At 36.2% G+C, this 12670-nt stretch overlaps 5 protein-coding genes across 6 annotated transcripts in view; 2 read left to right on the top strand and 3 right to left on the bottom strand.

The window, feature by feature from the left end:
- Positions 1-2866: 2866 nt before the first annotated feature.
- Positions 2867-6529, top strand: LOC129578545 (NADPH-dependent diflavin oxidoreductase 1). The gene is made up of 5 exons (XM_055467284.1): positions 2867-3674; positions 3747-3957; positions 5423-6071; positions 6137-6214; positions 6278-6529. Exons 1-5 carry the CDS (start codon positions 3036-3038, stop codon positions 6477-6479), a joined length of 1779 nt encoding a protein of 592 aa, XP_055323259.1. The 5' UTR covers positions 2867-3035; the 3' UTR covers positions 6480-6529.
- Positions 3970-5221, bottom strand: LOC129578551 (U3 small nucleolar ribonucleoprotein protein IMP4). Of its 2 annotated transcripts, XM_055467306.1 has the most exons (3): positions 4878-5221; positions 4247-4803; positions 4016-4176 (listed from the first exon to the last, which is right to left on the bottom strand). In XM_055467306.1, exons 1-3 carry the CDS (start codon positions 5062-5064, stop codon positions 4159-4161), a joined length of 762 nt encoding a protein of 253 aa, XP_055323281.1. In that variant the 5' UTR covers positions 5065-5221; the 3' UTR covers positions 4016-4158. The 2 variants fall into 2 exon arrangements, with proteins under 2 accessions (XP_055323280.1, XP_055323281.1); XM_055467305.1 differs by having other exon boundaries at positions 3970-4803.
- Positions 6530-7585: 1056 nt separating the features above from the next.
- On the bottom strand, positions 7586-10897 carry LOC129578552 (uncharacterized). The gene is made up of 5 exons (XM_055467307.1): positions 10781-10897; positions 8553-8715; positions 8270-8422; positions 7959-8169; positions 7586-7875 (listed from the first exon to the last, which is right to left on the bottom strand). Exons 3-5 carry the CDS (start codon positions 8412-8414, stop codon positions 7761-7763), a joined length of 471 nt encoding a protein of 156 aa, XP_055323282.1. The 5' UTR covers positions 8415-8422; positions 8553-8715; positions 10781-10897; the 3' UTR covers positions 7586-7760.
- Positions 8947-10421, bottom strand: LOC129578550 (THO complex subunit 3). Its single transcript, XM_055467304.1, has 4 exons — positions 10210-10421; positions 9981-10076; positions 9405-9914; positions 8947-9326 (listed from the first exon to the last, which is right to left on the bottom strand). Exons 1-4 carry the CDS (start codon positions 10300-10302, stop codon positions 9057-9059), a joined length of 969 nt encoding a protein of 322 aa, XP_055323279.1. The 5' UTR covers positions 10303-10421; the 3' UTR covers positions 8947-9056.
- The window catches only part of LOC129578547 (equilibrative nucleoside transporter 1), a 17142-nt gene continuing 15305 nt past the window's right edge, over positions 10834-12670 (top strand). The window contains exon 1 of the mRNA XM_055467289.1: positions 10834-10973. The gene's annotated coding sequence lies outside the window, so the exon portion shown is untranslated. The remainder of the gene's footprint in view (positions 10974-12670) is intronic.

Genomic DNA, 12670 nt, shown 5'->3' with positions numbered 1-12670 from the left:
CAGAGGCTGCATATTTGCTGCTGAGCAGGCCTGAGCTGAGCTGAAATTGCTAACTCAGGAGCCTGAATCGGTATATTAACGCACTTAAGGTGTAAAATTGTCATTGGCAATGGCAATGACTCATTGCTAGCTGGCACCCACCTTATAATAATTGATAAGCAACGTGGGTGCCAGCTAGAAATGACAATTTTGCACCGTAAGTGCGTTAAAATACCGATTCAGGCGCCTGAGTTAGCAAATTTGGCTCAGCTCAGGCCTTCTCAGCAGCAAATATGCAGCCTCTGGGAAAACGTTTAAGAACAATAATAATCATACGAATTATCACTTTTAATTGAGACAAATAACAATAAACAATGACATGTTGACAATAAATACAAAAATGAATATGTAAAACTCCATCGAATCGATTATTGACAATAATAATAAAAAAAAAGAATATTCTTTACATTAAATTTACTAAGTGTTGTGCTAGAATATATATATATATATTAGCTAGATAGAGAGAAAATTTAATTAGATTGATATCATACGCATCCAATTATTAAGATCAATCTTCTATTTCTGATAAAAATTAAACAATTGACTAAATGATGAACGAAGCAAAATGAACCCAAAATAAGGAGAATTGTATTCAACCGTATGTATAACATAAATTGTGTCAAGAGATTTAACAAATCGACAATAATATTTTTTCTTGAATAATCCAACACTAATAATTTCAATTAAAACAAAGTGTTTGTGAATCAATGGGAAAAATGGACACATATTTTCACACAGAAACATTGACAATACTAACATATTTACAAGTTGTAAATTACAACAATAACAACAACAAAAATCACACAAATAATTTATTCAAGTTTTATTCTAATTGAATCATTGAGTCATCTTGATCTGCCAAAATCAGTGCAGTAGAGACTCTCATTTCTAACATAACTAATCACACGTATCAAAAAAAAAGAGAAACCGGTTGCATATTGGATTTTCATATCATTTCAATGGGAGAGCAGTGTTCAATTAGATTACGTAACATTTTTCAACTTTGATAAAATCTAACTACATGTCAATATTAACTTTATGTACAATTTCTAGTATACCCTTGGCTCAATATATTGCAACATTTCGTACGAAACCGTTCTCACACTTTTTGCCATTCAATAAATATTTATATATATAATACAGGTAATTTCTTCGAAAATTTAATAAGGACAGAGTTACTGTTTTAATGATGAAAAAGCAAAAAAAAAGATGACAGCATCACACTCACTCATATCCATTTTCAATTTCTATGCAATGCCGACAATATTAATTCTAATATCCATGAGTGTGAATAGGACAGAGACCAACACAGACAAGTGTGAATTTGTTTTTATTTACTTTCATGTGAATCGCAAACACGAAACAAGGCTTCAAAGCAGCCCATATCATACTGATAAATGGCAATTGATGGCAAAATGGCCAAGAGCTCGATATATTTAAATTCTACTATATCGTACATATTTCATGGACCAGTCAATACCAGTCCAATTTTATTACCACATTTTGGACGCGTATTATATCCTCTTCCCCAAACGGAGTACTGAAACAATGGGAAATTGTACACAATAAGCGCCGTTTTGAATGAATTTTCCAAAGAAAAATCTCATTATAATTGAACTGACTGTTCGATTGAGGACAATAAATACGAATAATATTTAGTAATGTGAAAATGAATGAATGGCTTCAAATTATTTTCATGATAAGACCACACAACGCACACACAGTTTTGCGATTGAACAATAAAAATAAAGAACAACATGACAATAAAAATGTGTTTATACATAAAATTAATTACAAAATAGGAATCTCATTAATAGGCTGGCAACTTTGCAATTTATTAAAAATAACAGGATTACTAAATTTATATGGCAAACGTTGCAAATTATACAAAACACAGGATAACTGAATAACATACATATATTCTTAATTTAATCGTAAACCGATTTCATCATAAAAGGCTATTCTCTCAACAACAAAAAATAAGACAAATGTTAGTTATTGTGTAAATGTAACTCTAACAATTTTTTTTATTGCTGTTATTCTCAACATTGCAAAGTGCGAACAGTTTATTTTTATTTTTTTTTCACCGATTTTTCCATTAATTTGTGTTTTAACTCGATCTAATTATGGACGGTTTTCACAAACCCGTTTCACAGATACATAACCATTTACAGTATTTTTTTTTTCGGTAGTTTTGTTGTTTGCAAATGTGTTTGACAATACAATTGAAAAGGAGGAAAATGTAGCCACAATAATAAGATCGCATTGATTATCAGCTAAGAAATCAAGTGTATTGCACGTTTTGAATATTTTTAATGGTGCACGAACCAAAATACAATAATTAATAATAAAATCAACAATCTTTTTATCAAAAATAGCCAATGAATTAAATACTGCGATTAAATAATCAATTATTAAGCGTTTAAGTATTATTGTTTCTTATAGCTGTATGTCTGTAAAAAAATAATCATTATTTGACTGTCATCACTTCTTTTTGACCTAATAAAATACTTCATCCTCCGTCCTCTCTCTCTCTCTCTCTCTCTCTCTCTCTCTCTATCCCCCTTCCCTGCTCCATTTTTTGTACTCTAAAAAAAGAAATCAAGTTTATTGACAATTATCATTTTATTCGAAATGAAATGTTTGCTAAATGAATACCCATTTTAAACTGGACAATAAACAGAGAAAGAAAAACAAATCAATTCTTAAATAAATACCTACCAAACATTATAATTATAATTATAATATACCGTAAATATATTGTTAATTTTTAATTCGATTCGAAGTAAATAAATTAAAAAATAAAGAACAAAAAAAAAACGTTCAAATTAAATGGTTTTATTTCTAACAAAAGGTGTGTTTACATTTGCATCAATTCGCCTATTTGCAGCTGTCAGTTTAAAAACATCGAAAACATCGCATTGTCATACCTAACCGCATACACACAATGCTTTTGGTTTGGTAGCAAGCAGCTGATTGAAAGTGTTGTATTTGAAATGATGGCACGAAAACTAACAATTCTGTATGGAAGTCAAACGGGAACCGCACAAGATTTGGCCGAATACGTTTGGCGTGAGTCGAAACGATTCTATTTTACGGGCACCGTGATGCCAATGGACAAATACAATATTCAACTGTTACCAAACGAAGAGTTTGTTGTGTTTGTGAGCTCAACAACCGGTCAAGGCGATGTACCGGATAACATGAAGTCATTTTGGCGATTTCTTTTGCGTAAGAGCCTACCGTCCGACTCTTTGAGCTCGGTTCATTGTGCCGTTTTGGGTTTGGGTGATTCTGGCTATGAAAAATTCAACTTTGTTGGTAAGCGTCTCAACAAACGATTGCAACAGCTTGGCGCTAGCATTTTGATACCGATCGGGCTATGTGATGATCAACATGATTTGGGTCCAAGTGCTGTGTACGTTAAGTGGCTGAATGATTTGTGGAACGAGCTTCTGATACATGCTCCACTCCCAGACGGATTAACTGCATTGACTGAATCGCCCAGACAATTTCGGTGGAATGTTGATGTTGTAACGTCATCTAGAACAATCGATTCGCATCAAAATGAAAACATTTATCATAGCCACAGGGATTCCATTTTCGATGAAACAACATTTACAACCGCAGTAATTGTTAGTGTTTGAATGTTTGTTGAGTGTGAGAAGTGTTCAAGCATGATTTAAGAAATGATTGATATTCCGTAGGATAACAAGCGAACAACGGCTGACCACCACTTTCAAGACGTACGATTGATAAGTTTCAATAGTGATAATTTGCACTGGCAACCTGGTGATGTTCTAGTGGTACGACCGCAAAATTCCGATGCCCAAGTCGATGAGCTGTTTGAAATTTTTAAAGAGTACGATTTTGACTTTGGACCAAATACCATTATTAAACTTAGTGAAATTGATGCGGGTAAGAAAACAGACACGAATTTTTTTTCTTGATTTTTTAACCGTAGGGATTTTATTGAGAAGGACAGAAAAAAAAACGTACAGAATTAATCATTAACTTCGATATCATCGTCTTGTTTCCAACCATCTTCATCCGATAAGAAACGTCGTTTGTTCGCCGTGTTCATATACGGTTTGAGCACCCATTCCGTATCGGCCGCTTTCACCTCATCGATTGTACCTAATTTGATTTGGTATAATTTCAATTGAAATCGTGGTCCAACTTCTGTTAATTCCGTCTCGCCATTTACCATTCTGAATGTGTGGTGCCGGAATGCGATGTAATCGTCGTGATTGGCAAATGTAACGACACGTTTTGAATCCTCTTTCGGAACGGGGAACAAATATTTCAAAATGGACGTGGTGCGTTCGGCTAATTTGGTTTTGAAATTGTGGAATACCAAATGTGGTTTCTGTTCGCTCATCGGTCCGATATCGGGAACATCGTGTCGCATAACCACACCGCTTAAATTAAAGTATGCCGTTGGCCCATATGGTAAATGGCAGATAACTAGATTGTCTGGAACACCACGATGCTCATGCACAAATATCAAATCGGTGACATCGTTTGCACGTGCCGCATGCACCAATTGCTTCATTTCATAATTACCACGATTCATGCGCTGTGCATTCGGGAAAACTAGGCGCAATTCTTTGACAAACATTTTCAACCGTGCCGATGGATCACGCGCCGTTGTAATCATAATTTTTGGATCTTCACAGCCCGCATAGCGATATTCATCGTCCTGTGAATTCACTGTGTTTGCACCACCGCTAAAACCGGCTATCGCTTTGGCTGCTTCTGGCCCTATATATTGTAATGCATAGATTTTGCGTAAATTCTCTCATTCGAACGGTTTCAATTATGTAATTATTCATTACCTTGATCTGTCCATTTAAGTTTTTCTTGAAGAGCAATCGCTTCGCGTCTTAAATCCCCATGAATCGGTATACCCTCTTCCAAACTACGTTTCAATCGATCTTTCTTCTCTTGCAACTGTTTGTGTTTATCTTCTACCGATTTACGGTACAAATATTCACGTCGTAAACGTGCTTGCCGTCGCAACATCTTTTACAAACTAATTAATTCCAATGAAATGCTAAAAACGATTGTAAATAAACGTCGCGGAACTGTTTTACAACGATTTCGAATAAACGCAGCAGTAAATGGTATATGCACGTGTTGTTAGATTGCCACAATGTTTATCTGTCAAGTAATGCCTTGCCGTCAACTAACATTGATCGAATACGATGTTTAAGCCCGGTTCACATACATATGCATCATATTCGATATTTTCAATGTTATTCATTTGAAATAATTGGCTATTTGAAGAAAAAAAATTGTTGAAAATAACAGAAAATTTGATTTTGAATTATTTGAAACTTTTTTCAATTATTTTTGTATTCAAATTTTCTTCAATCTATAGAAATGCCAGTACCTGATTATTTGAACATTCCACTGCCATTGAAAACTATAGCGAAGCAACTATGGGACTTGAATGCAGTTCCTCGTCAACGTACATTTAAATTGCTTGCATTGAATTGTGACGATGAATTGGAAAAGGAAAAACTATTGGAATTTTCATCGTCAGAAGGACAAGATGACTTATTCACCTATGCGAATCGACCCAGGCGCACTATTTTGGAAGTGCTACGAGATTTTCACAAAGCCGCTGCTAAGCTAAACCTTCGAATGTTATTCGAAGTTTTTCAGTTCATAAAAATGAGATCATTTTCAATTGCTTCATGTCCGGAGCACGGTACTCTGGATTTGCTCGTGGCCGTCGTGCAGTACAAAACAATGATGGCAACACCAAGATTGGGCTTATGTTCGAATTGGCTGAAGCAATTAAAATGTGGAGATGAAATTCAAGCCGTTATCAAGAAAGGTACATTCAAAATTCCTACCGACTTGACGACGCCAATTGTGATGGTCGGTCCCGGAACTGGATTGGCACCTTTTCGATCGTTGCTACTTCAACGGCGGCACCAACTTAAAAATCGAATCAGTTCGCAACCGTTTCCGTTTACTCTATTCTTCGGGTGTCGTGGCGAAAAATTAGATTTTCATTGCAAGTCAGTCACAACATTGAATATTTTACCTCGGTATGCGTCTAATGTTACATTTGTCTGTTTTACAGAGAGGATTTGCTGAAAATGGAAGAAGAAAAGCTACTGAAACTCTTTACAGCATTTTCAAGAGATCAAGATGACAAAATGTAAGCGCCCCAAAACCGCTTTGATCTATTTTTGACTAAAAAAAAACTCATTATCCATTTTAGCTACGTTCAACATCGCATCTCGGAGCAGAGTGAATGGTTACGCGAGAAAATAATCCATCAGAATGGATTCTTTTTATTGGCTGGAAATGCGAAAAATATGCCAGCAGCCGTGAAAAAAGCATTCTCAGATGCTTTGAATGATCCAGATTATGTACAGACAATAATTAGTTCTGGTCGATATCAAGAAGAAACATGGGCCTAGGAGCAAATTGAAATTTTCAAATATCTACAATAAAGACATTATTTTGTGTATATTTCCTCTTTTCTTCGTCGTTTTTCCAAACATGTGTTTTAAGATTGCTGAGCATCTCAGCATTTCGTAAGGCACGGATATATCCGAGCATATCGACGACGCATACTGTATAATACAGTGGCGTGCGTTGCTACGCGCAGCCGCAACGACTCGACCGGAATGTGTATATTGTTGCTGCGTGCAGCCACATCAACTGAACACACTTCGGTCGAGTCGTTGCGGCTGCACGTAGCAACACACGCCACTGTATTATACAGTATGCGTCGTCGATATGCTCGGATATATCCGTGCCTTACGAAATGCTGAGATGCTCAGCAATCTTAAAACACATGTTTGCGTTTTTCTAGTCGCTTAACGTTAATTTTAAAGAAAAGTTCAGTCTATCGTTGTTGATCTCAATCAATTGTCCGTATTCAAATCATCTTGCGACGCAGATGGCGCTAGTGGCATTGTGTGCTCATCATTGTGAAGCTCCTTGATCTTAGCTGTTATGCGTTTTCAAAACGCCGTTTTGTGAATGTATTTGCTCTGCAATCCAATCAATCCAAAAAATACCATTCAATATTTATGTAATTTCATCCAAGCTGAATAATCTTGAGGTCATTTTACCAACTACCTTTGTCGAACACAGTTTTCACAATGCAAGCATCTTCGCATTTTTCTTTGCATTTGGCACATTTTCGGATTTCTTCGAATTGTTTATTCATTTCGTCACGGAGAGCTTTCATGTCTGTTCCGTGCTGTTCTTTTTCGCTCTTTAGTTGACCAATCAACTGCCACTTCGCGTCTCAAATCCCCGTGAATCGGTATACCCTCTTCCAAACTACGTTTCAGTTGGTCTTTCTTCTCTTGCAACTGTTTGTGTTTATCTTCTACCGATTCACGGTACAAATACTCACGTCGCGATATCTTTCACAAACTGATTAATTCCAATGAATAGCTAAAAATGATTGTAAATAAGAAACGAACTTTGAATAATCCACAGTGTTTACAGGCATTGATTAACTTCGGTCGAAATAAAGAAGGGCTTAGGAAGGAATTACAATTGTCTGGGATTTACAACGAAAAGATCATTTTGTATTTTCAAAGAATATTCAAAGCATGTGTTTTGTGTTTACTTCCTCTTTTAGTCTTTATAAATGTTTATGCGCTTAACGATACTAATAATACTGTTCAGTTGGGAAATGCTCACAGTTGCCTCATTTGCTATTGATCACAGGTTTAATTGACCTAATCATCATAATCTTTGGAACCATTCGAAGATGCCGGGGGTGTGAGTGGCTTTAAGAAGCCATCACTTAAGCTGTTAATTGTTTTAATTATTTTTGCCTTCGTTTTCATTGCTCTGTAATTCAACCAAAAGAATTAATTCAGTATTTCTGAAATTTGATCCAGGCCAAACAATGTTGTGCCTATTTTAGTACTTACCTGTCATAGACACAGCCTTCACATTGCCAATTTTCGTTGCGAATTTTCGAGCATTTGGCACATTTTTTCAGTTTGTCCAGTTCGGTTTTCATGTCACCTTGTTGTTTGGCGAGATCATCGTATTTTTTGTTGAGATCATCGTATTTTTTGTTGAGATCACCGAGTTTTGCATAGATGGCATTGAACTGAGCCTGGACATCAGCAAGAGTATCTGGTTTTTGAACGAGATGAGAATTAAAAAAATAACAATTTTCGTATTTCTTTCCGTCACAGCTTGGAGAAGAAACAATAGAATAAAATGAATAAATTACCATTGAATGCTTTCGATTTTTTCGATGCATTCACCATGTCCACCGGAACATTGGCAGCCGAGTTATTTGGAACCGAGTCATCATTGCCTGAACCACCACCTCGGCCACGACCTCGGTCACGACGATTGTTTCTTGTTGGGCCCATATTTTACTCTGAAAAATGGGAAAAAATTCACAATCAAAATTTTGAATTCTGAGAACGAAAAACTAATTTCAGTTTAAAACCAATTTGTTTTGCCAGTTCGAAATTCGTTCGATTTATGAAATTTAGAACAGTATTTACCTTGAACCTCTGTTTGTATCTTAAGATGAAATGCACGCGATGGGTTTTTGACTAATAATGGCGTTTTCGAAAATAACGACTTGAAAAAAAAATCCCATACATCGGGTACCTCTGCTGTATTGCCACATGAACGACTCACACTTGTCATGTGTCAAACTTGGTTCTATTTTAAAAAAAAATTATGAATTATCGTTCGAATGGAATTTTTAAAATTTACTTTCATCTCTTCTCTGGTTTTGCGTATCTGTATATTTTCCTCTGTTTTTTTGCTGCTGCTGTGTCAAAACTCGTTTTTCGCATATGGAACGAAAACAAGAAACTCAGGCACAATGGTTTTAAAGCGAAAACGAAGACAATTTGCTGCGTGTATGTAATTATGACGAAGAAAAAAACATTTTATTCTTGATGTATTGTACGAAGTTAATGTTATTTTCTTTACTTTCATTTCCATTCTCGGTAGCCTTATAAATTACTAATATCTTAACAATAATTTTAAGCTAATATTCAGTCGGAAAATCCCCAGACGCGCAAATTGCCAGCGTCTCGTCTGCGATCGTTATTGTCTTTATCATCACAAGCGTATGCTAGAAGGTATTGCTTTGGATGCCAGGCAACCGTAAATGTGGCTGCATCGACTGAAATGTCAGCAACCTTTTCGCCAGATTCCGTGTCTCCAATATCGATGAGCAGATCTTCGCTCGCTGATGCCAACAGGCGACCGTCATGACTGAAAGATATAGTACGAACTGGCCAATCCAATCGTGAGAAAATGCGCTAAACCAAAAGAAAATCGATTAAAAATTGCTTTCGAAATGAGACATCAAATATTTGCTATTTCACAGTGAAACTCACCAGGCATGCAAGTTCATTTGCATCCCACAGCGATACCAGAGCATCCGCAGATCCAGTCGCAAAGTATTTGCCGGTTGGATCGAATTCAATGCAGATGCAAGTGCCTGGATGTGCCTTTAACATGTGCTGCAATTCCAAATCTGGATAGCTTAGAACATGAATGCAGCCCTGTCCATTGGTCAAAAAGAATAAGTCACTTGTGTTGTTCCAGGCGATTTCGTTCACTTCAAAATTGAATTGCTCCTCGGCACGGATTTTGTGTGTACGTGTATCGATGAATGTAACCAAATCTTCCTTATTCCCAACGGCAATCGTATTACCGTCTGGCGACCAAGTGATGTTGATATTTTCACCCTTTGTGTTAATCGTTGTCGAACACTTGCCGGCTCGAACATCCCAAATGCGCACAGTTTTGTCACCGCTGGCTGTACTTAATAGATCGGGCAGAGTAGCATGCCAACACAACTGATCAACTGAGCCTGTGTGTCCCCGGTACGTGTTATCTTTGGCCTGAAAAAAAGTGGTAATGTTTCAGTGAACGGCGCCAAAAAAACCATCGCTTGTTCATGCTCTTACCAATCGATCTCGGTCCAGTGAAAATATTGCCACCGATTTGTCAAATGACCCCGATGCTAATCGTCTTCCATCGCAATTCCATCCAACCGAATGAACCTATTCAACACGGAAAAAGATACAAATACACAAAAATGATAAAACATTAAATTTGTAGCAAAACTTAACCTAAAAAAATTGAAAATCAAGCAAAACAAAAAACAACGCACTGCTGTTTTTTAACATTGTTTACCTTTGAAGTGTGTGCTTTTTGCTCTTTGGTTTTATTGTGGCTCTTAAAATAGTCCTGGAGCTGCTCAACACGCGAATTTTTACTCAGCTTCATTTTGGAATTTGTTTTTATTCATCAAACAACTCGTTTGCTTGTTCCAAAGTGCCGCAACATTAATATTTTGTAAATATCGCAGCGATGCAGTCAGGATGTCCAACCGTCGCGCAGAACTGTCAAAATCGGGTACGTTCAATGTTTCAATGTTACAACCAACCACATTGCGATGGTTTACTCGTTTCCATTTCAATGCATTCAACAAGTTATATCCATTTTCTAAATTATTTTTGATGAAAATTCCACATTAATCTTCGTTGTAAAAATGGTGAACGATTTTTTTTTTAAATTGAATCATTGAAACATTGACATTCCATTTCATTACAACGGAATCAAAGCATGCAAACAGCAATGAAGTAACAGTTAGATAGCTTGTGCCTTGTTTCGTATTTGTGTTGAGTTCTGCTATTGTCAAAATGCACTAACACATTGATTCGTTGGTACCAGAAAAAAAACCAATAAAATGATGGAAACTCACATTGGATCGTGCTACGGATGTGTGTATGCATTCAACTTTAGCCAAAGCTGAAGTCCAACAGCATTTGTCGTTGTTGTCGCTGTGTAAATCAGCATTCAGTGTTTTGTGTTCGGTAGACTGCGGCAGAAAAACAAAAAAACAAAAAATTTGCTCGCATGTATTTACTTCCTAACTTCAGTCGACTTGCTGAAAAGTACGCATCCAACAATTTTTTTTTCTTTTGTTACATATATATTGTGCTGTCATTAAATTTTGCCTGGAAATTTGTGCCGTCGATAATACAATCTTTAAGAAAAAAAATCTATTGAAACAGACAACTATCTGTTTCATTTTGTCCGAAAACAAAGAAAAGGGAAAAAAAATATCTGTATGTCCGTTAGGGTGGATCGATTTTTAAAATCGCACAAAATCAAAAACCCTGAGTGCGCGTTCGATTTGGCACCTTAAAAGAAGAAACTTTTGTTCTGGGACATATGCCGAAAAGTCGATTCCCACAGTGCCCACTCAATTTTTATCTGGATAATTTTTTGATGATTTTTTCAGACTATTTGTTGAAATATCTCGAAAAATACCCCCTTTTCTTGCATTCAAACTATCATATTTGGATTTGTTGTGAAAAATTACATAAAAATAAGTCGGTTTGGAATCATTCCAACGCGATTTTGTCGCCTTCGTAGGTCAAAATTCGACCAAGTATCCATTTTTTGGCTACTATTCCGCAAAAACTCACCTCTGGACCCTCGAAAAACCTCAAATGCATGGCCAAAATTGACTTTATTTAGTCTAATTTTTGACGAGGAATTCAAATCTGATCAATAGATGCACATAAATAGTGATTTGGTGGCTCTACAGGCTCGAATATACTCGAAAATGGTCAAAAAGTCGCCATTTTACGCTACATATAGCTGAACTGCTCCAGTTTTATTCGAATTTGAAACGTGTGAAGAGCTATTTCTACTTGATTTTTGAGGTAAAATTGATTTCTGGTTTCATTTGTATAGATTTATGTGATTTTTGTGTCGTAAACTGAGTCTATTTTAAGCAAAATGAGGAAAATACGCCCATGAGCTTCGGTTTAACAGTGATATTACCTCACTGAGCAAACAATTTCTGCCTTTGCTGCCTTTCAAGTTCTAGTGTGATCCCTCACAAACATTTTGAGTGCCCATATGACCAGATCAAGTGATGTGTTCATATATTTCTGGGCTCATATTCGGTTGGTTCAATTTCAAATCTTGAAAAATGGACTTTTGTTCAAAAAAAATTCCAAGTATCCACATTTCTTGGTTGGTGTCTTGGTGGAAAGTTGTTTTTTCTCAAAAATATGGGCAGTCTTTTCAGACAAAAACTCCAAAAAGTGATTTTTTAAGGTACTTGTCGAACAAAAGTCACGATTTTTACGGATTTTTTACCGAACAAGAACGAATAAGTTGATTAAAGTTCATCGTATGAAGAAAAACTTGGATTAAAATGTATTTACATAACATAGAGTTGTTGAAGTGCCATGACGAACGACACACTTGTACAGTTTTTTTTTCTTCTCAATATATGTACGATTTTTTAACTGCTTCGGTTGGAATGATTCTGAAATGGGAAGAAAAACGTGCGAGTACGCAACCAATTATGAGGATCGTGAGCATTTTATTTCTCCCAGTCTCTTCCCCTCTTTCTCTCAATGGATGGTTGCCGCAATTATTGTCTATCATCGATGCGGCTCTTTCAAAATGTATCAAATTTTCTCTGCTACTCCACACCATACAACACACACGCACACATAGCAAACAAGATTAAACACCTGTGTGTGTCGGGATGTCAGTGTGCCTTTCAATATTTATTCTTCTGTTTTTTTTTTGTTGTCTATTGTTTCTCATTTGCAATATGCGAACGCTT

Source organism: Sitodiplosis mosellana, unplaced genomic scaffold (genome assembly GCF_009176505.1).
Source record: "Sitodiplosis mosellana isolate CC-2019 unplaced genomic scaffold, AAFC_SMos_1.0 Smas_scaffold_6226, whole genome shotgun sequence".
NCBI classification, from domain to species: Eukaryota; Metazoa; Arthropoda; class Insecta; order Diptera; family Cecidomyiidae; genus Sitodiplosis; species Sitodiplosis mosellana.
Note: the sequence above shows the minus strand (reverse complement) of the source record. Positions and strands in the feature narration are given on the sequence as shown.